Source organism: Euprymna scolopes, chromosome 44, assembly GCF_053919585.1.
Source record: "Euprymna scolopes isolate OS-2025 chromosome 44, ASM5391958v1, whole genome shotgun sequence".
NCBI lineage: Eukaryota > Metazoa > Mollusca > Cephalopoda > Sepiida > Sepiolidae > Euprymna > Euprymna scolopes.
In genome coordinates, this window is record NC_136525.1 from 32,706,198 (window position 1) to 32,734,186 (window position 27,989).

The following is a 27,989-nucleotide window of genomic DNA, read 5'->3' on the forward strand; positions in this document are numbered from 1 at the left end:
CTCAAATCAATGCGCCCCGCCAACCAATTGGTCAGTGTGGCTGAATCACTTTGGCACCGGGCATTGATCCGCTTATAGTACATAGTTTATTAACAGCTACAGTGTCTCTCGTTTTCATTAAAACTCTACGGTCAAAATTCGTCAGTAAAGACATTGATGTTGTTGACAAGGTTAAATTTAACATTTAAATAGTAAAAAAATAAATAAATAAATAAAATAAAGCACGATTTAAATTTTAAAACATTCATATCAGCTTAAACTAAATTATGCATAATGTTTATACTGAGAAAATTAAGTTTTTTTTTTTTAAGGTCATTATTGCCATATTGAGCTTCCATAGTTTAAGGAACTACCAGCTGTTCATTATTATTGGGCTTCCGTATTTTCGGTGAACCTGTTTTCATACCATAACAATGTAATTATTTACTATATTTTTAATATGTAGAGATGTCGTTGGCAATATGAAGTTGGTTTTAGTACAATTCAGGGTTAAAGGTTAAAATAATTCATTACCTAAAAAAAAATAACGGTTGATATCTTGCGAATTTAATCACGTGTTTTTTTTTTTAGTTGTATCCGAACATGTGATTAAATTCAGGGAAAAATAGGATCAGTTTTTGTTTTGAAGTCATGTCGGTCGATTGCAAAATTTTATTTTTAATTCTGGTTTTATTATTCATACGTTAATTTCTAAAGATTTTTTAAAATATTTATTTTATATCTATACAGAAAAGTTTCTTAAAGTTTAGTTAGGGTCGACAGACTTGAAAAACAAAAAAAAGCACAACGGTTTTCCTTTTGTAAAAACACGTTCCCCATTTTAAGGACTTTTTTATCCCCATAATTTCAAGGATGGCCGGAGAAGGACAACTTACAGAAACAGGATCACAATACCCAACTTGGGTGAGTTTATATCTTTTTTTTTTTTTTTTTTTTTGTGCTAAATGCACTTACTGATCCGCGCTATTTTTTAAATCGTATTTCCAAGTTAAAGCTTTATATGTTTTTTTATTTTTATTATTATTATTATTATTCAATTGTAAGGTTGAAGTACAGAATAGGTACAAAACAACCTCCCCTCCTCATATTAAGAATGGCTTTTTAAATAATAACGTTATTATTTCAGCACGGATCAATAAGTGCATGAGTACCTTTTTTCCTGGTATTTATGCATCTATGTTACCGCACTGAAATAACGTTATTATTTAGAAACCTTAACATGGGGAGGGTATTTTGTAACTATTCATCATATATTTTCATCTAACAATTTAATAACTAAAAGGCTACCAAACATATCGTAAAAATTGAATTTCACTTGAAAATACTATCAAACAAAAACAATAGTGCGATGTGTACATAGATGCATAAACATCCTTTTTATTTTTAACATATCACCGTTTATCATGGTCAAAAGCCACTCGAGTATACGGGTTGATGAGATGGATTGTCAGTTGAAGAATGAGTGGATTGAAAAAGTGGCCAACCATTTTTTTTTTTTTTTCTTTTCTTAATAAATTTTGAGCATTTACTTAAAAATTGCAGTTTAAACGGATACTTAACTTATACAATTTAACATCCTGTACAAATTTAGAAAGTCCTCAGTCTTTACATCAAGAGGGGGGGGGGAGAATTCGGTAAGAGTACAGAATAGTTAACAATCCTGCCTGCCCTTTTTAAAATAACGCTATTAATTACTTGGCAAGATAGTAGGTATTTTCGTAGAATACCGACCGTGCTGAAATAAATCCATTCTTAACATAGGGAGGGCGTTTTGTAACTATTTTGTATTTTCACCTAACAAATTAATATCCAATGTGTTCTCCTTGACTTGTTGTCTCCTATATTTTCGTCTGCAAAACTTTATTCACGTAATTACGGTGTAAACCATTCATTCAAGTGCCGTTTGTTATGGATTTAGCTGAAAAATAAACCCGTTATTTTTGGAAGAGAGGTGAGCGTGAGAGGTATTTACGATATTAAAAATCACTTTATTGGTATTTATGCACTTATGTTACCGGATGTTTTGTAACTATTCTGTACTTTCACCTAACGATCGTAAAACTTGAATTTACATAAAAATGCTATTAAAAAAATAGCACGGTAACATAGGTGCATAAACACCACTTTTATATATATATATTTCTTTTTGGGAGAGGGGAAGGTACCACTTGTTATGGAGTCAGTCGCGGAAGTTGCTGAAGCAGTTTTACGATATAAAATTAATTTTGGTAAATATGAAGAATTACTCCACCCTCGAAAATTCCTTTAAAATTACCACTAATAGGTTTTCGAGGTTGCTGAAAACGAAAATAACGTTTAAAATTACGGCAAATGAGTAGTTTCCATGATATGAAGAAATGTTAGTTTAAAAAAAAAGTGGGGGCTGGCTGGGGGGATCACTTTTCTATAATAATTTAACGGAAAATGAGCACTCACTTTGTGGCCACGAGTTTTTTCACTAGGGATTGCCAAAAGTCACCACAGAATTACCCCCCCCCTATATGTAAAACGATGTAACTTTATTATAAATTAATATTATCAATATAAATTTTGTACCATTTAAAAGAAGCGCAAAATAAACTAGTAATAATTTTTAAAAAATTTTTTCATCGAACGAAAATAATGAAATTGCGAGACGAAAATCGTGTTTACATAATTGGCGCTTTAAAATAACGTTCCCATGTAGGAGACATTCCGAACATGAAAACATACCCGTATTTAATAAATCTAGCAAAAATCAACTAATGGTCAGATTTTCGTGAAATTTTCGGTAATTATCCATTTTAGAATGAAATTACATATAAAATGCAGTTTTCGTAAAATATACGAGGGGAAATATTTTTTTAGTGCCTGTCCCCCCCCCCTATTTATTTTTTCGAAATTTAAACAAAATATATTTAAATCTATCGAAATTTCTATTTATTATGAAACAGAAGAGTTCAAATAAGTAAAAAATGTTAAAAATATTTTTAAAAAAATTTAAGTACACATATTGAACAAAAATTTACCTTGAAGTTGCAATTATAAAATTGAATGTTTTTGTTTTTTTTAATAGCGTTTTTTTTTTTTTTTTTTCGAATTAATAAATAATCAGTTGAATTGCCAAGAAAAAGAAATTTCGTAAACATTAATTTTTAAAAGATTAAAACGATTAAAATTCCATTATTTCACAATGTTCCGTTACAACATAGATTTTTAATTAATTGTGTTAAAAAATTTTTTTTAAATATTTAGTTTTTGGGGTTTGTACTTTTTTATTTTTTTATTTTTTATTTTTTTATTACTTTTTCGCCCCAAACAAGGCGCATTTGCTACTTAGGTGTAGGGGGCTACTATCAGGGGCAGCAACTAGTGGGGTGGGGCGCTATGTTGGGATTTGGGCAGCAAGATGTCAGTTCACGTTGCACTTGAACTTCTGCATGTCAGTACAGTTGAGGAAGCAGGAACTTGGAATGGAATTCCAGAGTCTAGCGGTTCTGGGGAAAACAAATATATAGCAAATAAATGTTATCAAAGGCAAGATAAGTTACTCTTCTACCTAACTGGATATATTTTTAGTGTTTATATTTAATGTAACATGTTTATTCAGCTCGAAAACATAGTGTTTACCGATGTATTGGAAAATTTAAAATGGCAGCCGACTCTCTCTCTCTCTCTCTCTCTCTCTCTCTCTCTCTCTCTCTCTTTGAGGCGGTAAGTTTGGGAAAATGAGTTATAAATAAAAAAACGGACAGAATACTGTTAGAAACTCGCTGAGTATATGTTACCATGACATACACTGACATATATTCGATTGTTTAAGTTAATGTGTGCGCAATGTCGAGAATCCAGTAGATGATATTGCTGAAACAGTTATTTTTAATTTGGTGACGATCATAATAGATTTAATTAAAGTTTATTTAAATAAAGTACATATAAAAAAATGTAACTTTGAAAACAATATAATTAATTACTGGAACAAACATACAAAGTGAGAGAGAGAAAAGTAGGAAATTGTTTTTTTTTTTTTTTTCGGCATCGCCGTGTAATGTTTTTTTTTTCTTCGGCATAAAAAGAAATGCAAAAAGCGAGCAAAAAAGAGTGAGTGAGTTGGGAAGAATATATACAGAGAACGAGGTAGAAAGAGGAAATGTAAACTTATGCCATAAAATGTAAGAAAATGAACACAGCAATTTACTCAGAGGGTAAAAGTAAGTATCATTGCGATGCAATGTACATTAGCATTCGTTTTGCATGCAAATACCATTAATCCGGAATATAAGAATGGTCAGAGCTCAGCCAATCAGATTGAGCAAAATTAGTCTGGGGAGGTGTTATTATTTTTGAATCGGAAAGAGAAAGATTATGTTATATCTATGAGTTTATGATCCAGTTACGAAGGGTGAGACCCCATATCTGTCAAAAGTGCAGAATTCCTCCCGGTGATAACGGGAAGGGGGTAGTAGGAGATCTTGATATTTAGATGAAAAAAATAGGAACTACTTCCTCTAAAGATGGTTGCAATTGTGATGAGGTTGCTCCTAGAATGAAATGTAGGATTTTATTATAATGACTAAATGTGTCCAAAATAGCATTCTAAAGTTACATAATATAGTGGCTAATAGTCTAGACATTATAAATTTGTATGTGGCATCTGTTGTTACAAGCCTACGGTACTTTGGTCCAAAGGGGAATGAATTTCTGCAATCGAAATATTCTATATGGAAGAAAAGATGGAGATTAATACAGTGATTTAGAGTTTCTATTTTTTTTTTATTTTAGGTGTGAGGAGGTGATCTGGTGACATTCTTCTATTAATTGGCGATTGTTAAATTTACTTTTTACAGTTCTGACCTATACTGCTACATATTAAAAAAAAAAATTTTTTTTTTTTTTTTTTTTTTTTTTTTTTTGACACTTTTTCATTTGTTGGCTGCAACATGTCCCAAGAAATTTAAAAAACAAAAACAAAAAAAAAACAAGAAACAAGAAAATAATTAAAAGGGGAAGTGCGTATTGTACAGGTTCACCAATATCTTTTTTTGTTGTTAAATTGTTAGGTGAAAGTACAGAATAATTACGAAACACCCACCAGCCTGGTAACGTAAGTGCATAAGTACCAATAAGGTGATTTTTAATATCGTATTCAGTAGGTACATGAAAAATGAATGGCAAGGCTCAAAATGTATAAACATTTTGACCCTTCTCTTTACTTAAAAATTCACCAAAAATTAACGAATTTTAATGAAATTTTCAGTATTTATCAAATGATCACGGAACCCATTGTAACCCATTATTTTTATTGAAATCTTAATGGAAATGTATTATTTTGTTTAAACAAAAAATACCTTTACTAAAGTTATGATTTTCTGTAGCCAAAAAATAAAAATGAATGAATTTATTTTTGCTTTTTTTTATGAAAACTAGCATTGGGTACCTGGCGTTGCCTGGGTTTTTAGATGCGTGTGTAGTTGGTGGGGGGTAAAATGAAAACAAAGCAAAGTAATAACCCTGTTTAAATATTATAAAAGCAAACATTGTTAAAACTATCAAGAAAAAATCCTGGGGGGGGGGGAATTAAAAAAATGAACGTGATGCAATATGAACAGTCCGGCGGTGCCTGGGTGTTTGAAAAATCCCAAAAAAGTAGGGGGGGGGGGAATTGAACTCTAATCATTGAGGTGAAAGCGAAAAAAAAAAAATGAAAAATCATGATGAATTAACTAAAAAGTGAATTCGGTCAAATATCAAATCCACAGTGAACAAATTCTAAATGAATTTATTTGTTTTTTTAATTTAAGTGTAATGCAAGTGAATTCACAATATCGTTGCGTTGTAATAATAAACAGTAAAGAATGAATTCTTTGTGTAAAAATAAATGTTTCGTTGCAAGCAATAATAAATAAAGGTATAATTATATTTCAAGGTCAGAGTCGTTAAAACTGGAAGTAAGAACTGGTTAGTCCTGCAGGTTGCATCTTACACTAACTAAAAAAAAAAGCAAAAAGAAAACAACAATAATAATCGTGTTTTCTTTTTTTATTTTTATTTTATTTAGTGTAAAAACAGAAAGCATAAATCAGGGAAAGAAGATAAAAAAAAAAAACGGCATAAATAACCTTGTACGATTCCAAACTAGTGTTTCCTCGTACTGTTTCTTGTGAACGCATCCGATGCGGTGTAAATGGGGGCGGGAAAAGGAGGAATCTAATAGAGAGAAAAGATGTTACAACTTCCATTGAATCTAATCGATTTTAGCAGTGAACTCTCACCGGGAAAAATATAGGAATGTACGGTTATCGAGGAAGTGTAAGGGTAATAGGCCTATAGCACACCTCAGATAATGTGTTGCAGTTTGTGCACATTACATTTGCATGAAATGTCTTGATTTTTAATCCTATTAAGGTCAAACTCACACGGGGGGAAAAATGAGTTCATTTTATTTATATAGAGAAGATAAAACATAAATTATAGCAATCAGAGGCCTGCAGTATTAATGCTGGAGTCCCTCAAGGGTCCATCCTGGGCCCAACTCTCTTCCTGATCTACATCAATGATCTCCCTAAACACATACTTAAATCATTCGTTGACATCTATGCTGATGACGCGACCATATACGGCAACACATCAAAGGCTGTAAATGACAAAGCTCTCTCTGATTCTCTCTCCTCTGATCTTGAACGAGTGGTTCAGTGGAGGAAGACATGGCTGGTTACCTTTAATGAATCTAAAACCAAACTCCTATCTTTACATCATCAACGCTCTGATCCCCATCTGGCATCAATTGAAATGGATGGCTCTCGTCTAGGAGAAGCTCCATTTTTTGACAAGCTTCTGGGCTTGACCTTCATTCCTGATCTGAAATGGAACACGTACATCAAGTCTGGAAAGATGGTGGGATCCTTCTACCGCTCCAGAAGATATCTCACTACTGATGCAATTCTCTATCTATATAAAAGCCAAGTACGTCCAAGGATGGAATACTGCTGCCATATCTGGGCAGGAGCTGCTAAAAATAGCCTATCCTGCCTTGACAGAGTACAAAATAGACTTCATGGCGATGCCCTTTTCTCTTCCCTGCAACCTCTCTCCCACAGAAGAGACATTGCAAGCCTATCTTTGTTTTATTGTTATTTCCATGGCAGGTGCTCTTCTGAACTCCAATCTCTGGTCCCCCCCTCGCCAATCTTTTACAAAAAACACCCGTCTAGCTGAATCCACTGTCAAAAACTTTCCCCACTCTTTATCTATGCCTAAATCAAAACATAGATTCCATGAACAAAGCTTCTTTCTTATAACTGCATGCCTGTGAAACTCTGTTTTGTCTGCCTGTTTCCCACCTGACTACAACCTGGATGTCTTCAAGTCTAACGTAAACAAATTCCTGATGAACCGCCCCCCCCTTAAGTAGACACTTTATTAAATCTCCACACTAACGTACTGTACTTACAATAACCCTTATCCCTGGATGGCTTCCGGGCCTTGATAAGTGGTGACCACCTTGTAAAAAAAAAAAAAACATTTTAAAAAAAATTATGTAATTTTTACAGGAGCATTATGAAAAAAGCCCCGAAAGTCCGTATTAATGAATTCGATAACTCAAAGAAAAATTAATTTCTCGAACTACCGAAATTATCATTGAATTAAGCATTGATTATTTAATATTTTCATGCAAAAAAATTATGATAGCAAAAAAAAAAAAATTCTACTTTTTTTTTTTTTAAATTACATGTTTCACATAATTTTTTTATGTAAGATTTTAATATTTACCTTGCTTGCATGAATGTGAAACTTTCGGCATAATTTTTATATAATTTTTATATAATTTTTATATAATCTTAAACAATAATAAAAAATAATTTTTGTATAATTTTTATATAATCTTAAACAATAATAAAAAATAATTTTTATATAATTTTTATATAATCTTAAACAATAATAAAAAATAATTTTTATATAATTTTTATATAATCTTAAACAATAATAAAAAATAATTTCATTTAAAAACAGGAAGATAAAAAAATAATTAAATTAAAAAATGGTAAAAATGATACAAACGTTCAGGATAGGAATGTACGCATGCACGTCTGGGGGGAGGGGGGAAAGAAAACTGGCACCCTTATCTCCACATGATGTCATTTTCACCACAGCCTTCTGACTGGCTGAAATTTTAGTCTTCTGTATAATCCGTCAATTTTAACACTAGCTAACTTAATCGTTGCTTACTGGCATAGGGTCCTTACTATTAAAAAATGATACTTGGCCTGTTTACAAACGTTTACATGAATCAAATTTACGTGATAAACATAATTTGCGTGCAGAAAGTTTTGTGAAGAAATCTGCTCGCAAAGCAGAAATTCTTGCCTTATTTTCTGCTGTTCTATTCTGTAGACAACATCATGATGCCGCTAAATGTTTCATTTACAAAGATTTTTTAAAGAAATTAAATAAAACCGTATTTTAAAATACAAAGAATAACATTTTGGTACTTGTGTAGAATAAGTACTATCGGAATTTTTCAAGTAATTTACATGAAATTGTAAAACGTGCTGAACAAAAGTTTAATGATTTTTGGGGAGATTTTTTAACGATAATATTATTTTATTATTACAAAGATGTAGAACAGTTGAAGTAGCAGGGTTAGTTGGAAGGCCAAGGAAAACATGGGAAGAAGTGATAAGAACGGATTTCAGAGTAAGAGGGATAAATAAAAACTAGACCAGAGATAGGCTGCATCGGAAGACATTAAAGTAAATGTGACCATTCATCCATCCCATTAATCCTCATCCTTTAGTGACTTTTAACTTTGATAACTTCTAAAAAAAAAATCTAAGATATAAATGTTGATGGTGTTTGTTGTATTGTATACATTAGCAAAAGAAAAAATATATATATAAAATTGAAGTATGTATTGTTTTTGTTTTTTTATTTTTTTTGTAAGTAAACATTTTTAAAAAAATCTTGTGTAGTAAATATTTTAAATAATTTGATTTTTATAATTCGCTACAAGATGTTATTTCGTTTCTTTACTCATTTATGATCCAGTTTTTTGATAAACCATTAATTGTGTTTCCGTTTGCATGAAGATTCCATTATTTTTCTAGTGATTATTTTGGCATATTTACACATTTCAGGCATGTTTAGATTACATGCATAGTACCCAACAAATTTTAATTCAAAATGAGTCTTAATCTTTTAATATTTAACAAAAACAACATAATACAATACTTATTGCATATACATATTTTTTTATTGCATTCTATTCAGGTCGTTAAAATGCTTTTTGTTGAGAGTTGCATAGTAAGTGGAAGAGGTTAAAAACAAGCAGAAATTTTAAGGAGAAAAAATAGCTTGTGTGGACGGATCGGGAGAAGAAAACTTTATAAAGAACAAAGAAAAAAGGAATTATGGGATATTTATAATCAAAGGGAGATAATCATATGATGAGGGTTGTCAGACTCTCAACACTCCTGCTTGCTCTTAGAATGTTATCGGGTTGTTTTTATACTTATTTTTAAATGTGTAAGAGTATCATATCAGTAAATGAATTTAAAGTCCGAATAAAAGTCCTTTAAATCTTTCTAGTTTTGCTGAAGTTGCAGGTTTTGTTATAATGTTAGCTAGCATATCTGTTGTGGGACAATAAATTATCTCTATACTCTTGTTATTTAGGGCGTCCCTGATAAAACGCTATTTTATATCTATATACTTACACCTTTGTCAGTATACCGGGTCCTTGGAAAGTACAATAGCACTTTGATTGTCCTCAAATATCTTAATGGGGGCATATTTTTGATATGGGTCAATTTCTGTGAGTAGCTGTGTGAAGTCCATACTTTCTTGGGTGATTTTTGTTAATGCCACGTATTCAGCTTTACATGTAGATAATGGAACTGTGGGTTGTCTTTTTGATTTCCATGAAATAGGTGGGCCATTTTGGGTTAAACTGAAACGGTATCCAGACGTGCTTTGTCTGTCGTGTTGGTCTGATGCCTAGTCTGCATCGCTGTATACAATCAGGAGTTGACCATGCATTTTTGCATAGCATAGATGGGCTGTATATTGCCCTTTACATATCTCAGTACATGCTTGGCTGTTGTCCAGTGCAGTTCGTGTGGTTCAGATAAATGTTGTGATAGTTTTCCGACAATATAACTTGGATCCGGGTCAAGTACAGATTGTCAAGTAAATTAAACTGCCAACGATCACATGATCAATTGGTCATCTGAGTTATTGCTGATTGAGTTCAACTTTTATTCACAATGTTTTCCTGGGTTTACAGTCAGACATGTTGAACTTTTCTAATATTTTTGTTGCATTTCTTGGCTCATTTGTATATAGCTTTCGGCCACGTGGAAATCTATTCCTAGGAAATGGAGTTTTCCCAGGTCTTTCATTTTGAACTCTGACATCAGTATCTGTTTGGTGATGAGTTGATGTTATCACAGTGATAATTAAATCATCAACCCATGCAATGATAATGATTCTTTCTTTGTCGTTGTTATGCATATAGACACAATGAGTAAAGTTATTTTTGGTGAGGTGGTCATGCGGGGTCTGGTTCCAGTTTCTGCCCGATTGTTTTAGGTCATATAGGGATTTGTTTAACATACAGGGTGTTCAATAATAACCGTTATAAAAGTTTTTACTTGTATTTAATAAAAAAAAATTATAATTACATTAATTGAAATGTATAAAATAATATGTAATGAAAATATAAACTTTTTACTCGATATCACCTCCATTAGCATCCACAACTTGCTGCAAACGTTTGGAGAATGCTCTGCAGGAGTCATGAATGACTCGTTTGGGTATTTTCTCCCATTCCTTGGTCAGTTTCTTTTTCAGAGTGTCCAAACTGGTGTGGTGTGTAGCTGAGACTTTGCTCTCCAAGATTGACCAGATTGCAAAGTCCAGTGGGTTCAGGTCTTGAGATGATTGAGGCCACTCTTCCTTCAAGATGAAAGCAGGCACATTCTCTGTCAGCCATTCCCGCATCTTTTTTGCTCCATGAGCAGGTGCAGAATCTTGCTGGAATGACCAATGCCTGTTTTTGAAATGCTTTTGCGCCCAGGGCAACAATGCAGACTCAAGAATAGATGTGCGATAATTTTCCTGGTTCAATTTGATGCCATCATCCACAAAAACAAGGGGACTTCTTCCCGTCTCTGTTACTGCTGCCCAGACCATCACTGAGGCGGCACCTTGCCTCCAAGTAACCACCCAAGACTCGACTTCACTTTTACGCGACCAAATTCGATCATTTTGGATGTTAACGTGCTGAAAACCAAATTAGGAAGCGTGCCAGCAGTGATGCAAGATAAGATGAGCTCAGCTATTTGCGCACGTTTCTCGATAGAACTTGCAGATAACAGTTGCTTCTTCTTGTGTTTGTACGCAGATGTTTGGAGATCAGTGTGGAGAATCGTAGACACTTTACCCATTTAGCGAGATTTCTGAGGGATCTTCTTGGGTTCCTCCTAAGCTTCTCTCTTGTGGATTTTACAAGTTTTGGGGTCCTGGCAGAACGAGGCCGACCTTGACCAGGTTGATTAACAATGTCACCAGTCGATTTGAACCGTTTAAGTGTCCGTCAGACCAACATTCTAGTGATATTTAAGGTCTTTGCTATGTCAGGTGCTGTCTTCCCAAATTTGAATAGCTCTACAATGGTGGTTCTTTTTTGTAAATCCTGCGTCATTCTGATCAAAACTAAAGTTTCAGTTATAGCTTAGATTTATACACCTGAAAAACATAAAAAATATAGATAATCTGTTAAATGTAGAAAATAAAAGAATCTCGTAACTGTACGAGCTTCATATAGGCTTCTTCATTTCCTTCATTATTGTATCTCTATTTTGAACACCCTGTACAGACTGGTTTTTCACCTGTTTTCGATTTTATTTAAAATCCCTCCGGTTGCTCCATGTAAATTTCATAATAGACATGGAAATGGCATGAAGATATGCTGTTTTCACATCCTTTTTGTGTCCGATGAGATTAGCATGCAAACCGATGTGATGTGGCTGCTGGAAGAAAAGGATTTTGAATAATCTACTCCTTTGGTTTGATTATAGCCTCTTGCGACGAATCTTGCTTTGTATTGGGAGGAACTTTCGGAGTTTCTTTTAATTTTGTACACCCATCTACTACTCACTGCCATTTTGCCTTTGAGTAAGGAGATGGTAAACATTTTCTTTTAAAGAATCGATTTCCTCTAGCATTGCTTGATGCAGTGGTGTGCCACTAGAAAACTAGTGGCTTTTTTATAGGTGTGTGTGGTACACCATATGCAGCTTTGTGGCAGTAGTCGACATTGATCAGTGTGTGATCACTTTTATTCTGAACTACTGTCACATAATCCTCTAAGTAGCTGAGTATCTTGTGTTCCCACTCGGGTATCTCCATGTATAGCTATCCTCTTCCATGGCATTGTGTGGTTTATGAACACTAGATTGTTTGAGGTTTTCTTCCCATTTTATATCTTTCATCAAACCTGTAGCAGAAACAAATAGAACTCTTTTCTTGTGCGTCAGTGCCTCCCCTGACTGTGCGATATGGCACATACTGACCAATCAGAGGCATAGCGCAGGGATTTTCCTAACCCCCTTAAGGAACTATAACTGCTTCCATCCCGGACAAAAAAAAATTCCCTTTTTACAGCAAGCCGTCAAGGAGAGCAGACCTGTTTCCTCACTCTCTCTCTCTCTCTCTCTCTCTCTTTCTCTGCCTACATCGGTATCGACGGTCCCCACTGGGGAATAACTACTGGACAAGGGCAGACGAGTTCTATCCCAGCTATATCTAAATAGCATCTTGTCTTACTTCAATAAACCTTTTCCTTGCAAGTTTTACGAAGTCGTTTGTTCGTTTATTCAGTAGCTTGTGTTGAAATATTTATTTTATTAGGGAGTGCCCGAAAAGCATTAACTCAACTCCCTAAAAATCTCTTTAGAGAGAGTCCCCATTGTCCTTAGTTGGTGGAGAGGTTTGAGTGTGTTGTTCGCGAATTTCACTTGTCTGTGTTTATCCACTTTTCCATTTTTGGGTGGTAGATTAGGTATGCTAGGTAGTTTCCTTTGTATCCAATAAATATTCCTCTCTGGCATTTTGGGTCTAGTTTTCCTTTTGTGTTAGAGTAGGCATAGCACACCAAACCGAAAATGTGCATTTTTGAGAGGTCAGGTTTTCTCCCAGTTATCTTGTCATAAGGAATCTGTTTTAAGTGGTTGTTGAAGCATCTGTTTCATATAACCGCAGATGCCATAACAACATAGGGCTATAGAGTTTTAGGCAATCCACTTTCTACGATCATGCATCTTGCCATTTTGAACAGTGTTCGCCAGTTTCTTTTGGCTGTTCCATTTTGGTAGGATGAGTACGGCGCTGAGGTCTCATGTTTTATATTGTTTTTGCAGAGTAATTTTTGGAAGTCGCTTGATTTGAACTCCAAGCCATTGTCCGATCTCAGTATTTTTATTTTGTCGTAGGGAGAAATATCCGCAATGAATCTTTCGATGGCAAGTGTAGTGTCGCTTTTATTTTTAATAAAATATACAAATACAGCACCGGAGAAATCATCAGTGTATTGGTTTCCATTTGAATCTACTGAGTCTATGCGCTTGGCTAAGTCTGAGTGCACTAAATGTAATATGCTGGTTGCCCATTTGCCATGGTGTTTATTTTTGCTTTGGGCAAATTTTCCTTGAAGGCAGATGTCACAGTTTCTGTTGCTGGTGTTTTTATTTTTTATTTTCATTCCACAAACTACCGTAGGTAGTTTTGCTATGTCGTCGCAGTTACAGTGACCAAATATTTTATGCCACAAAAAGCATTGATGGCAGCTGTTTTCGGTACTTTCATCCTTTGCAGTCATTAAGTAGTAGTCTTTTTTGTACATTTTAAACTTTGCACCATTTTTATGTACGAGTTCGTTTTTTGTTTTCTTTAAAAATAACTGTTGCCTTATTTTTAGTAGCAGTTTTTATGGAGAAAATGTCTTGTGGATAAAAGGGTATCAATAACGCCATTTTTAGGGTAGCTGTAACGCAGTTTCCATTCATGTCTGGTAGGCGTACGTCAGCATCTCCTCTTTTTAGTGCTATGCCGCTGGTTTCTGTTCCGTCTGCTAACTACTGGAACATGGGGTCGAAAATTTTTAATTTCTTTTTCTCTCTAATGATATGGGAAGTTGGTCCTGCATCAACTAGTAAGCCCATGGGTGATATCGGCTTTCGTGTGTAATAGTCCTCCATTTTGAATGCAAATGTAGCTTCTTCACTATTTGTCACCTTTTTCATGGTATCCCTTCATTTATATCTGCAAGACTCTTGTGAGTGGTGCTTTTACACAGTTGTTGCACCAAGTTTTTTGTTGTCGTTGTTGGGTCAGTCTTTGGATATGTGTCGCTTCCCACCACACGTGAAACACGAGGTGTCTCGCTTGTTACGGCTGTCGTTTCTTATAGTAGTTCTCGAAAAAGAAGTCAATTTCATCATGTCGTCACTACTCGACTGGTCTTTGTGTTTCAGCATCTCTTTGAAGCTGTGAAGTTCGATTTTAAATCCTGAGAATGTTGGTTCTTTGTTGCTGTGGGTTACATAAATAGAAAAAGGGTCGAACTGACCAGGTCATCCTTTTAGTATCATTGCGATTATTAAGACACCATCCACTGTTTGTTCAGCATTTCTGAGAGCTGTTAAAATAGTTTCTGTTTTTATTATATAGTCCGTGACGCTTTCATCAGTTTTCTTTTTAAGGGACATCAGTTGGGTATATAAAGAAATAACTCTCGGCTTTCCTTTTCCTGCACAGTGTTTGCGCAATATTCCAAGGACTTCCGTTATCAGCGGCTTCTCTCATTATCAGAGATAGGCTTTTATCATCCAGGAACTGTACGAGCTTCACATAGGCTTCTTCATTTCCTTCATTATTGTGTCCATCTCTAACATGGTTTATGCCTAAAATGGCATCTTTTAGACTAAGCAAACGAAGATGACCTAAGAATTTGACTTCCCAAATTTCATGTTTTGTTTCATCTCCGTCTGCTCTATCGATTTCTGCTCAGTTTTAAATGAACTGCTTTTTTGATAAACATTGCTTGTCTATTTCTGATTTCTAAGGCACCTCCAAAATTCACCACAGAATTACCCCCCCCCCCATATGTAAAACAATGTAACTTTATTATAAATTAATATTAATATAAATTTTGTACCATTTAAAAGAATGGCAAAATAAATTAGTAATAATTTAAAAAAAAAAATTTTTTTCATCGAACGAAAATAATGAAATTGCGAGACGAAAATCATGTTTACATAATTGGTGCTTTAAAATAATGTTCCCATGTAATAGGCATTCCGAACGTGAAAACATACCTGTGTTTAATAAATCTAGCAAAAATCAACTAATGGTCAGATTTTTGTGAAATCTTCGATACTTATCCACTTTAGAATGAAATTACATATAAAATGCAGTTTCCGTAAAATAATGAGGGGAAATATTTTTTTAGTGCGTGTTCCCCCCCCCCTCTATTTATTTTTTCAGAATTCAAACAAAATATATTTAAATCTATCGAAATTTCTATTTGTTATGAAACATTTTTAAAAATTTAAATACACATATTGAACAAAATTTACCTTGAAGTTGCAATTAAAAAAATGCTATTAATTTAATTTTTTTTTAAATAGCGTTTTATAATTAATACTATAACCAGTTGAATTGTCAAGAAAAAGAAACTTCCTAAAAAAATTAATTTTTAAAAGATTAAAATTCCATTATTTCAAAATGTTCCGTTACAACATAGATTTTTAATTGTTTAAATTTTTTTAAAATATTAAGTTTTAATATAAACATGGCTCTTGCCAGTAATTTTTTTAAGTTTTAGCTAATATTTTTATCAGTAAATCAGTAAGATATTTCAATAGTCCCAGTAGTACAATTGAACAACAATGTCATCTGGAACTGAAGCTGCTATTGCAAATATTTTATTATTGCAATGGCAAAAATTTTCTGCCACATTTTCTGAAATATAAGTTTATGAATCTGAAAAATTCCATTAGAAATTTCATTGTTTATAAATTTTCAAATGCTTAAAAATGTAAATAAATTTAAAGATAAAAAGTAAAGCATTCCCCCCTCTCAGTCCCCCCCCCCTGCAATCACTACAGTTTAAATTATATAAGTACTTGTTGATATTTGCTCCTTAAGCGGTATTAGTGTGTCAATTTCTATGTTAATCTAACTTTTACAAAGAAAAATATTTCAAATTTCGTAGAAAAATACTCTCCTTAATATTTGCACTAGAGAGTAAGTAGCTACAATGAATGTATTTACTTGTTTGTAAGCAAAAATAATTCACTTTGAACTTTTTTGTTTTATCAAGTGGGGAGGGTAACCGTTTGTCAAGGACAAATGCCACTTGAGAATAAGGGTTAAGTGGCTAGTGAGGCAACACCAAAATTATGAAACTTGGGTATGATGTGATGATTTAAAAGGATGGCTCAACAAGAACTTGTTTTGATTAGACTTAAAAAATACCTTGTTATAGTCATCTGGGAAGCAGTCCTGTAGTATAGTGTTCCACAGGAAAGAAATTTTGCTCATGGAATTTTTGTTTTTGGTTACTCAGTCAGTTGATCGGATACTAAACAAGATGCATTCTTTCTGAACATGGAATGCAAGATTATTTCAGACATGAATGTTCGAAAATTGCCAGCCATCGAGTATTGATCTACAGGATAGAATGATAAAGTTGTTACCCTAAAGAAAAAAAAAACACTACGGCTTTATTTTAAAACTTTTATTGAAAAAATCAATCCAGATAACTTGATTATGTAGTAGAACTGACATCTATTCAATGTAGCCACCTTCAACCTCCATCATAGTCCTGAACTGGGAGCATGCCTTTTCTATAAGTGCCAGTGGGAGATGGCGGCAATCAGACTGACTTTGGTGTTGTGGGAGGTCATGTTGGTAATATCACTAATGTCATTTTTGAAATAAAAAAACAAAGTTAGGTATGCGTAGAATAATAATGTAGCTGTTTTTTGTTTTTGTTTTTCAATTGGTCGCCATCTTTTGTCTAATCTATGCAGATGACAACTGTAATTTCAGCTCTGATTTGCAATCATTACTCTGGATAATTTTGTGAAGAATTTGAAGTTGTTCTTTCTATCAACATGCCAAAGATTAAATGCATGATCACTGATAAAAAATAAACTCCTCTTTACAGAATTTTAACTAGAAAGATATTGGGGAAACGAATGCCAATAATAATAACAACCAAGAACAGGAGGAGGAGGATGGTTTGCCAAGTTCAAATCCAGTTTGTTACACAGAAACACTTTCACTTACAGATGTTGGCAACCTTCACATGTTCCCACTCTTAAGTATCAAATGTCTTTTTAGAAAGACATTTACACACTATTTCAGATACAATAACTAAGATCCTTTTAAGATTCTAGCCGTCTCTTTAAGTGCAAGTGTTTGTCTCTCTCTTGCGCTGGGTTTACTGGGAATATTCAGCAGGTAGCACCTTACATATACTAAAAATTTTATGATTTTTAGTAATGAATCCCGGGCACGTCGACTGAGTACATCAATTATATTTTTGCATTATTTTTAATGACTATTAAATATTCAAAAAAGAATTATCTTTAATTTTGCTTTTCTTTTCAAAATGGTAAATGATATTTTGTTTCATGAAATTTGAGCAATTATTTGCTATCAATTGTTTTACTATTGTTTGTGTTGAATAGGTTTTCAGTCATTAAAATTATTGTATGTAAATAATTACTGTAATAGATATTGTTAAAGACTGGGATCGGCTTTATTAAGTTCATTCTTATCAGATAAATTATGGTGATTAACGCTGTTATTCTTGTTTGAAATTGATATATGTTAACAGATTCAGTTTTGAAATCTATGCGCATAATTGATATCACCTATATTTTTATTTATGTAAAAATTAGACATGTTTGAAATAAAAATACAAACAGTAAAAAAAAAAAATTCTGCACTGTTGTTCCTATTTACAATGCCTCCCCACGGGACAGAGTTAGACACCAGGGTCGTTTTTTAACGTGGAGAAAAGGAACAAAAATAAAAATTGTCTCAGTCGTAAAGGATTTCTCCTCCACCGATAGAACAAGAAATTGAAGTGCAGCATCTGAAGAACAGATACTACACTTTGATCTTGTCCCGAAATGGACGTTTTCTTTCTTACATTGCTCAATCTGCTGTCTATAGTCTCTCTTGCCATCATATGTATACAAATCCCATGTCGGTCAATGGCTTGGCACCTTGAAATTCATTCACGAATGTTGGCAAATGTAACCTCTGATCTTCTTTAAGCATATCTTATTGAACTCTTTCTGTTAAGTTTGGAAATCTGCATGGAATTTTAAATGTAACCTTTTATTTAATCCACAGAGGGAGTAATAAGATTCTCGTTCTGTCAATCATGATTGGGTAAAAGTCCTAAGTAATTTTCAATTGTATTTTGAATGTTGCCTGCTCTGAAGATTGAACTTTCACCCTCCAGAAGAGTGTAATTTTTACAACTGAATTTTACCAAGTACTTTATCTATTATGCCGCAGGCACAGATGAGAACAGTAGTTCGAATAATCCAAATAATATGAATTATCAATCTTCATCTCAAAAATTTAGAAAACTTTTTCTCAATTAAGCATTAATTATTTTATATTAATGATCTTCCAAATCACATCCTTACATCATTTGTAGACATTTTTGCTGATGACACTACCATTTATGGTAGCACATCTAAGACAGTAAATGACCCAAGTTCTCTCTGATTCTCTCTCCTCTGATCTCGATCACGTTGTACAATAGGGAAAGGAGTGGCTGGTTACTTTTAATGCATCTAAAACCAAGCTTCTATCTTTACATCGTCAATGTCCTGATCCACATCTGGCATCAATTAAAATGAATGGCTATCGTCTTGGGGAGGTCTCAAGTTTTGACAAGCTTCTGGGCTTGACCTTTACTCCTGATCTGAAATGGAATATGTACATCAAATCTGTTGCCAAGGCCACTGGAAAAATGGTCGGATCCTTCTATCGATCCAGTAGATATCTCACTGCTGATGCAATTCTCTATCTATATAAGAGCCAGATACGTCCAAGGATGGAATACTGTTGCCACATATGGGCAGGAACTGCTAGAAAAGACTTGTCCTGCCTTGATAGGGTTCAAAATAGACTTCGTGGCCTGGTGGAAGATGTCCTTTTCTCTTCGCTGCAACCTCTATCTCACAGAAGAGATGTTGTGAGCTTGTCTCTGCTTTATCGTTATTTTCATGGAAAGTGTTCGACTGAGCTTCAGTCTATGGTCCTCCCTCACCAAACTTTCACAAGAAACACTCGTCTAGCTGAAAACACTATCAATAATTCTCCCCACTCTTTATCTGTGCCTTAACCTAAACGTAGATTCCATGATCAAAGCTTCTTTCTTAAAACTGCACGTCTGTGGAATTGTCTTCCGTTTTCTTGCTTTCCAGCTGTCTATAATATGGGTGTCTCCAAGTCCAACGTGAACAAGTTTCTGATGAGCCGTTACACTTAAGTTAACAAATTTACCAAACTTCCATTACTATCGATTACTATATTGTACTTTTGACTACTCTACACTCTTTAACCCTTATCCTTGAATGGCCTCTCGGCCTTGATAAGTGGTAACGCCTATGTAAAAAAAAAAAAAAAAAAGCATGATTCCCTGAATTTCTATTTTTTCTTAAACTTTTGTATCACCCTATGCTGCCTCTAGACGATCACGACTGACTGTGGTTCTAGCTATGATCTTAAGACATCCAGTCATGAAGCCCATTTGGGGTTTGTGAGAAATATGGAGTTGCCCCATAGTTACCATTGCTCTCAAGTCCACTTTGGCCCAGAGTGGTGATACTTGTTAGGACATCTGGTGCTACCAGATCAGGCTGTCTGACCATACTGGCTTCCTGACTAAAAATGCACCAAACATTGATGGTTTTTTTTTTTCCTTTGCAAAACTCCATGTTCTGCAAAGTAAAAAACAACAATTTTCTTTTTACAAAACAACCAAACTAAACACCATGAATGAATATTTAAAAATATAAAGAACTTCAAGCATAAAATCTTTTACCAAACCACAAAGACGATTTGACATTAAATCACCAAAAAAGGAGTTGATATGCCATAAAACAAAACGACCAAATCAACCAAACTCACAAATTGTCAACGTTTGTGTGCCGTAGTTTTCTTTCCATCTGCATATTCTCATTCTGGTTCTATCTATCATCGGTTGACATTCTTCACTGTCAGGTGGTCCATTGTATCACACTTAAAATTTTAGATATTTTCAAAAATCAAAATCATGTAATGGATTTTGATCAAAATTGGAATAAGGATTCTAGACATAAAGTTTAGTATGTATTAATCTTTATAAGGACATAAAAGTTGTACAAAATTTTTTAGTCATGGGAATAATTTTATCCACCTTGGAATGGGTAATTTTCTGGGGTTTTTTAATGGTATTTTGTCTTTACTAATTAGTCCCTACATATCCAGACCAGAAGCCACTGAAGGATAAAAGTTAATAAGATGAACAGATTGCTAATTGAGTGTTTAATAATATGAGGGAGAGGGTGTAGCAGTCATGAATAAGAATTTATTTTCTCTTGCAGACCCAGGAAGCATCAAAGAAAGACCTCCCTTCTCTTTTTCCTCTTTCTTTTCTTCACTTAGACACTGTCCAACTTTCTGCTGCTGAAATAGACCATGTTGTTGTTTTGACTTTCATTTCGTGCAATGTTTCGTTTACCTAGGGTGGAATGATAAAATTGTCACCCTAAAGGAAACGATACTACAGTTTTATTTTAAAACTTGTATTGAAAACATCAATTCAGGTAACCTAATTATGTAGTACAGCTGACATATATTCAATGTAGCCACCTTCAGCCTCAATCACCGCCTCGATTTGGGTCCGCAACATTGAACATTGTGTCACTTTCAGACATTGCTCTTGGAGTTTGTACACAACTGGCCAACTAGTAGATGGTCTGCGACAAAAAAAAAAAAACAGAAATGGAATCATATCATCTTTTCTAGGGTGACAATTTTATCGTTCCACTCTGTACTATAAATATATAGAGGTACATGTTGCATCTCTAGAAGGATGCGAGTTAACTACCGTAAAAGGCAAGGGTAATGTCAAGAATTGGGTGTTTTCTATTTTCTGCTGCAATCTTTTTGAGTTGAGATTTTGTCTGTGTTGGTCTTCTATCAGCTAGTGACTGGTGTCCAAGTTAATGGTGGGTGCCGACTGGGATATTTAAAACTATGGTTCACAAAGATTGACTTTTCCAGAGAAGTCAATAAATTGTGTGAATGCATTTGTGTCGTCTTGTCATTTGCTTCTTTTTTTTTTTATGGAAATTGCTTGAGACAAGGCGTGAAACCAATTTATGTAAGAAGGTAACAAGAATGAAAGATGATTATCGCAAAGATGGGAGATGCCTTTTGGCCTATGTATTGAAAAAAATCAAAACTGTAGGTAGGAGGAAAACAGTCAGCAGGAATAGTTCCACAAACTTGCAATTCTCGAATAGAAATCAATGAATGGAATGAACAAAATGTAATTACTTATGAGAACAGTTTGTGACAAATATTTGTTGACTTTAATTAAAAGATGACCATGTCTTAGTCTGCAGAGAAATTGTTTTTACTGATAAACACCATTTATCAAGGCCAAAAGCTGCTGGAGGATAAGGGTTAATAGGATCGATGGATTATTGGTTAATTGATGAAGTATATGAAAGGATTGAAAATGATGAATAAAATTTGATATGTGGCACAATGGATAAAGGTGTTAAGTTATAAGAGACAGTATATTGGAGTTTGAAGGTGCAATCTTCGGCACAGGTGATACTAACAATATATTAACAATTACTTAAGATGCCTACTTGATCATGGCTGACAGAACAAGAACAATATACCCGGTGGATGAAATAAAGGTTCAGTTTGAAATCCCATGGAGATTTTAGAGATCAAAAAGGTTTTCAAATTGAAAAACATGCACCAAAAGAATGTCAAAAGTTACATTGGTGAAAATGTGAAAAGGAAAATGAAAATAATTGAACTCCTTTAAAAACTTGTAAAGCATTTCATTAGACTATTGTTTTTTTTGTTTTTTTTTATTTAATTTTTTTATTTTTATTAGTTCATTTATTTATTTTTCAGGTTGGGTTGATTTACATTTTCAACTTGATTGTTGGAACTGGTGCCTTAGCAATGCCAAAAGCATTTTATAATGCAGGATGGCTGATCAGCACTATACTACTTGTGGTCTTGGCTTTCTTCAGGTATGAATCGACTTATTTTAACTTATCTCATCTTCCTATCCCCCCACACATCTCTCTCCTATCCCGATACCCCCTCCCCATCCCATCTCTCTTCTATCCTTTCCCTCTCTCAACCCCATCTCTCTCTCTTTCCTCTCTCTCTTATCTAGAAATCACTTTACAGTCATCCTACTTCAGCAATTCTCTCTCATTATCTTGCTCTCTCCCTTCTCTTTCTCTCTGTCCTTCCTCCCTTCTCTCTCTCTCTGTCCTTTCCTCTCCCTCTGTGTCCTTCCTCCTCTCTCTGTCCTTTCCCTCTTTCTCTCTTTCTCTTTCATCTCTCCCACTCTGTGTCGGTCCTGGATATGACCTTAAACTATATCCAGTGGTGAGGCCCCAGCTTGCTTTAATTACCCTTGCTCCCAGGTCCACTCTGACCCAGAGTGGTAGTACCTGTTAGGGTCCCAACTATGGGTTAAATAGAAACTGACTTGAAAACAACAAATATATTCTATTAAAAAATTTTTCTTCAAAATCTTTGGATTCGGCATTAAATAACCCGAAAAAGGTTGATATGGCGTAAAACAAAAACAACCAACCAATCAACCCAATCTGTCTCCTTCCTCCTCTCTCCCTCTACTTTCTCCAGCTTTCATTTAACACCACTTTTCTCTTATCTAGGCATCACTTTATAGTCCACCTGCTTCAGCAATTCTCTCGTTATCTCTCTCTCTCGTTATCTCTCTCTCTCGTTATCTCTCTCTCTCTCTCGTTATCTCTCTCTCTTTCTCTCTCGTTATCTCTCTCTCTCGTTATCTCTCTCTCTCTCTCTCGTTATCTCTCTCTCTCTCGTTATCTCTCTCTCTCTCGTTATCTCTCTCTCTCTCGTTATCTCTCTCTCTCTCGTTATCTCTCTCTCTCTCGTTATCTCTCTCTCTCTCGTTATCTCTCTCTCTCTCGTTATCTCTCTCTCTCTCGTTATCTCTCTCTCTCTCTCGTTATCTCTCTCTCTCTCTCGTTATCTCTCTCTCTCTCTCGTTATCTCTCTCTCTCTCTCGTTATCTCTCTCTCTCGTTATCTCTCTCTCTCTCTCGTTATCTCTCTCTCTCTCTCGTTATCTCTCTCTCTCTCTCTCGTTATCTCTCTCTCTCTCTCTCGTTATCTCTCTCTCTCTCTCTCGTTATCTCTCTCTCTCTCGTTATCTCTCTCTCTCTCTCTCGTTATCTCTCTCTCTCTCTCTCGTTATCTCTCTCTCTCTCTCTCGTTATCTCTCTCTCTCTCTCTCGTTATCTCTCTCTCTCTCTCTCGTTATCTCTCTCTCTCTCTCTCGTTATCTCTCTCTCTCTCTCTCGTTATCTCTCTCTCTCTCTCTCGTTATCTCTCTCTCTCTCTCTCGTTATCTCTCTCTCTCTCTCTCGTTATCTCTCTCTCTCTCTCTCGTTATCTCTCTCTCTCTCTCGTTATCTCTCTCTCTCTCTCGTTATCTCTCTCTCTCTCTCGTTATCTCTCTCTCTCTCTCGTTATCTCTCTCTCTCTCTCTCTCGTTATCTCTCTCTCTCTCTCGTTATCTCTCTCTCTCTCTCTCGTTATCTCTCTCTCTCTCTCTCGTTATCTCTCTCTCTCTCTCGTTATCTCTCTCTCTCTCTCTCGTTATCTCTCTCTCTCTCTCGTTATCTCTCTCTCTCTCTCGTTATCTCTCTCTCTCTCGTTATCTCTCTCTCTCTCGTTATCTCTCTCTCTCTCTCTCGTTATCTCTCTCTCTCTCTCTCGTTATCTCTCTCTCTCTCTCTCGTTATCTCTCTCTCTCTCTCTCGTTATCTCTCTCTCTCTCTCTCGTTATCTCTCTCTCTCTCTCTCGTTATCTCTCTCTCTCTCTCGTTATCTCTCTCTCTCTCTCTCGTTATCTCTCTCTCTCTCTCTCGTTATCTCTCTCTCTCTCTCTCGTTATCTCTCTCTCTCTCGTTATCTCTCTCTCTCTCTCTCGTTATCTCTCTCTCTCTCTCTCGTTATCTCTCTCTCTCTCTCTCGTTATCTCTCTCTCTCTCTCTCTCGTTATCTCTCTCTCTCGTTATCTCTCTCTCTCTCTCTCTCGTTATCTCTCTCTCTCTCTCGTTATCTCTCTCTCTCTCTCGTTATCTCTCTCACTCTCTCGTTATCTCTCTCTCTCTCGTTATCTCTCTCTCTCTCTCTCTCGTTATCTCTCTCTCTCTCTCTCTCTCGTTATCTCTCTCTCTCTCTCTCTCTCGTTATCTCTCTCTCTCTCTCTCGTTATCTCTCTCTCTCTCTCTCTCGTTATCTCTCTCTCTCTCTCTCGTTATCTCTCTCTCTCTCTCTCGTTATCTCTCTCTCTCTCTCTCGTTATCTCTCTCTCTCTCTCTCGTTATCTCTCTCTCTCTCTCTCGTTATCTCTCTCTCTCTCTCTCTCTCGTTATCTCTCTCTCTCTCTCTCTCTCGTTATCTCTCTCTCTCTCTCTCGTTATCTCTCTCTCTCTCTCGTTATCTCTCTCTCTCTCTCGTTATCTCTCTCTCTCTCTCGTTATCTCTCTCTCTCTCTCGTTATCGCTCTCTCTCTCTCGTTATCGCTCTCTCTCTCTCGTTATCGCTCTCTCTCTCTCTCGTTATCGCTCTCTCTCTCGTTATCGCTCTCTCTCTCGTTATCGCTCTCTCTCTCGTTATCGCTCTCTCTCTCTCTCTCTCTCTCGTTATCGCTCTCTCTCGTTATCGCTCTCTCTCTCATTATCGCTCTCTCTCGCGCTCTCTCTCTCTCGTTATCGCTCTCTCTCTCTCTCGTTATCGCTCTCTCTCTCTCGTTATCGCTCTCTCTCTCTCTCTCGTTATCGCTCTCTCTCTCTCTCTCTCTCGTTATCGCTCTCTCTCTCTCTCTCTCGTTATCGCTCTCTCTCTCATCGCTCTCTCTCTCTCTCATCGCTCTCTCTCTCTCGTTATCGCTCGCTCTCTCTCGTTATCGCTCGCTCTCTCTCGTTATCGCTCGCTCTCTCTCTCTCTCTCGTTATCGCTCTTTCTCTCTCTCTCTCGTTATCGCTCTCTCTTTCTTGTTATAGCTCTTTCTCTCTCTCTCTCTTACCTTGTAAAAATAGCTGCTAAAGGGTCAAACTATAAAAAAAGACAATTAACCTTGATAGGAGTAAATAAACTACCTTCTAAACATGCATAAATATACGTTTTAGCTTAAAGTCGCTTAAATTTTAGCCTTTTATATCCATCTGGTGAAAGCTGAGACGGTAACAATCAAGACTGAAGCACTAAATAACAACTATGGCTGGAACGATGACAGTTTTTATTTCAGTCAATGGTACAAAAGTCTTTTTTATTTTATTTTTTTTTTTTTTTCTAACTTTTGAAATTATTATTATATATATATTTGGTACAATATAATAATTAATAGAGAATTTTCTCTATAATAAATACGAAATCTGCATAAATTAGAATGTCTTATTTAAGCATATTTTATGACCGGGCAACACTAGGTGGCCTGTTAGTATATAAATAAACTCAACCATTATTAAGATTTTATCTTTTATTCCTATTTTAGTTATTTAACCGTTACTTTTGTGATGGAAGCTATGGCCGTGGCCAATTTCAAGGTGAAGATGAATCGTACTCTTTCAGTAAGTATTAATATATTAGTTTTTTTTCTTTCTTTTTGCTGGGAGTTAAGAGTTTAACATGTATGTATGCAGATTGAGATGAAGTACTTATCGCTACATTCAACACGAAATGTGAAATCTAAATGCTTATATTTCGTTGTGCAGACATAGCTTGCTTGCTATAATCCTTCCTTCCAGTCATTTCTTCTCCCTCTTTCAGCTCACGTCTTATCACCTTCAAGATAATTTTTTTCATCCCAAACAAGACATATTGTCATTTGGACATAAGAGGCTACCACTTGAGATCATGTTTAACAGGAGACTGTGGGGAGTTCAGCAGCAAGATGTCTGTTCACATTACATTTAAACATTTGCGGGTTAGTAGTTTGCAAAACAGGAAGCGGGAAGGAAATTTCAAAGTTTTGCAGTCCGAAGGAAGAAACTATTAAAGTAGAAAGCTTTCTAGCATCTAGGAACCTAGACAGTGAAGGGGTGGGATTTTGCTGATTGTTGGGTTAGTTGGGAGTATGTACGTTGAGTGAATGCAAGTACTATGACTTCATCAGAGTATACATTCCATTAGACTACTTGTAAAACAGGCATAGGAATGTAACAACGACAGGACAAAGGTTGGATCTTGGTTGATAGTGTGGCATTAGATTTGAGACTTTTTTTGAGACTAGTGTAGATGCATAACCCAGATGTTGCAACAATGCTCCATGCATGGGCAAATGGTAACCTTCTAAAGTGATAGAATACCCTTTAGTGTGAGTAATTTTCTAACACAGTAGAGGGAACCCATAATTTTTTGCAAAATATTCATGAAGCACTGAGCTGCAGCTAAGATTCCTGAATTTTTTTTTTTAATCCAACACCAATCATGATGCAAGCCACCCTTTTCCAACATTCTGATGCTTTTTTTTTTTTTTGCTTTTTTTTTTACATAGGAATCACCATTTATCAAGGCCTGGAGGCCACTCGAGGATAAGGGTTATTGAGTGTATAGTAGTCAATGGGATAATATCACGGTGATCGTTAGTAGTGGAAATTTGATAAATTGCATTACTTAAGGTGGAATTTCATCAAGAATTTATTTACGTTGGACTTGAAGATGACCAAATTGTAGTCAGCTAGAAAACAGGCAAACAGAAGAGAGTTCCACAGGTGTGCAGTTCGAAGAAATAAACTTTGTTCATGGAATCTATATTTAGGTTTAGGCACAGATAAAGAATGGGGGAAATTATTGACAGTGGTTTCAACTAGACAGGTGTTTTTTGTGAAAGTTTGGCAAGGGGGGACCAGAGATTGGAGCTCAGACGAGCACTTGCCATGAAAATAATGATAAAGCAGAGACAGGCTCGCAGCATCTCTTCTGTGGGAAAGAGGTTGCAGGGAAGAGAAAAGAACATCTTCCACTAGGCTACGAATCTATTTTGAACTCTGTCAAGACAGGATAGTCTTCCTAGCAGTTCCTGCCCAGATGTGACAACAGTACTACAGCCTTGGGTGTACCTGGCTTTTATATAGGTAGAAAATTGCATCAACAGTGAGATATTTAATGGAGCGGTAGAAAGATCCCACCATTTTCCAGCGACCTTGGCAACAGAAGGAGTAAAGGTCAAGCCCAGAAGCTTGTCAGAACATGGAGCCTCCCCAAGTTGAGAACCATTCATTTCAATTGATGCTTGATGGGGATCAAAACGTTGATGATGTAAAGATAGAAGCTTGGTTTTAGATGCATTAAAAGTAACCAGCCTCCTCTTTCCCCATTCTACTACGTGCTCAAGATCAGAGGAGAGAGAATCAGAAAGAACTTGGTTATTTATGACCTTTGATGTGTTGCCATAGATGGTAGTGTCGTCAGCAAAAATGTCTACAAATGATCTTAGGATGTGATTTGGGAGATCATTGATGTAGGGACACTAAAATTAATACTGTGTGCTTCTGATTTCTGCCCATCAACCACTACTCTTATGAGCCTATCAGAGAGAAATGAGTTAATAATTGAGAAAACATTTCCAGTCATACCGTAGCTGGAAATCTTGTGAAGTAGGCCTTTATGCCATAC

The 27,989-nt window shown here is 35.4% G+C and overlaps 2 protein-coding genes across 2 annotated transcripts in view; one reads left to right on the top strand and one right to left on the bottom strand.

The window, feature by feature from the left end:
* Positions 1-27,989, bottom strand: part of LOC145268767 (N-acetyltransferase 9-like protein) — a 183,928-nt gene that overhangs the window by 58,543 nt on the left and 97,396 nt on the right. The window lies entirely within an intron of this gene.
* The window catches only part of LOC145268766 (putative sodium-coupled neutral amino acid transporter 12), a 102,702-nt gene continuing 75,078 nt past the window's right edge, over positions 366-27,989 (top strand). Inside the window, exons 1-3 of the mRNA XM_080124365.1 lie at positions 366-903; positions 22,213-22,334; positions 25,867-25,942. Coding sequence (XP_079980491.1) covers positions 853-903; positions 22,213-22,334; positions 25,867-25,942 — 249 coding nt within the window. The 5' untranslated portion in view covers positions 366-852. The remainder of the gene's footprint in view (positions 904-22,212; positions 22,335-25,866; positions 25,943-27,989) is intronic.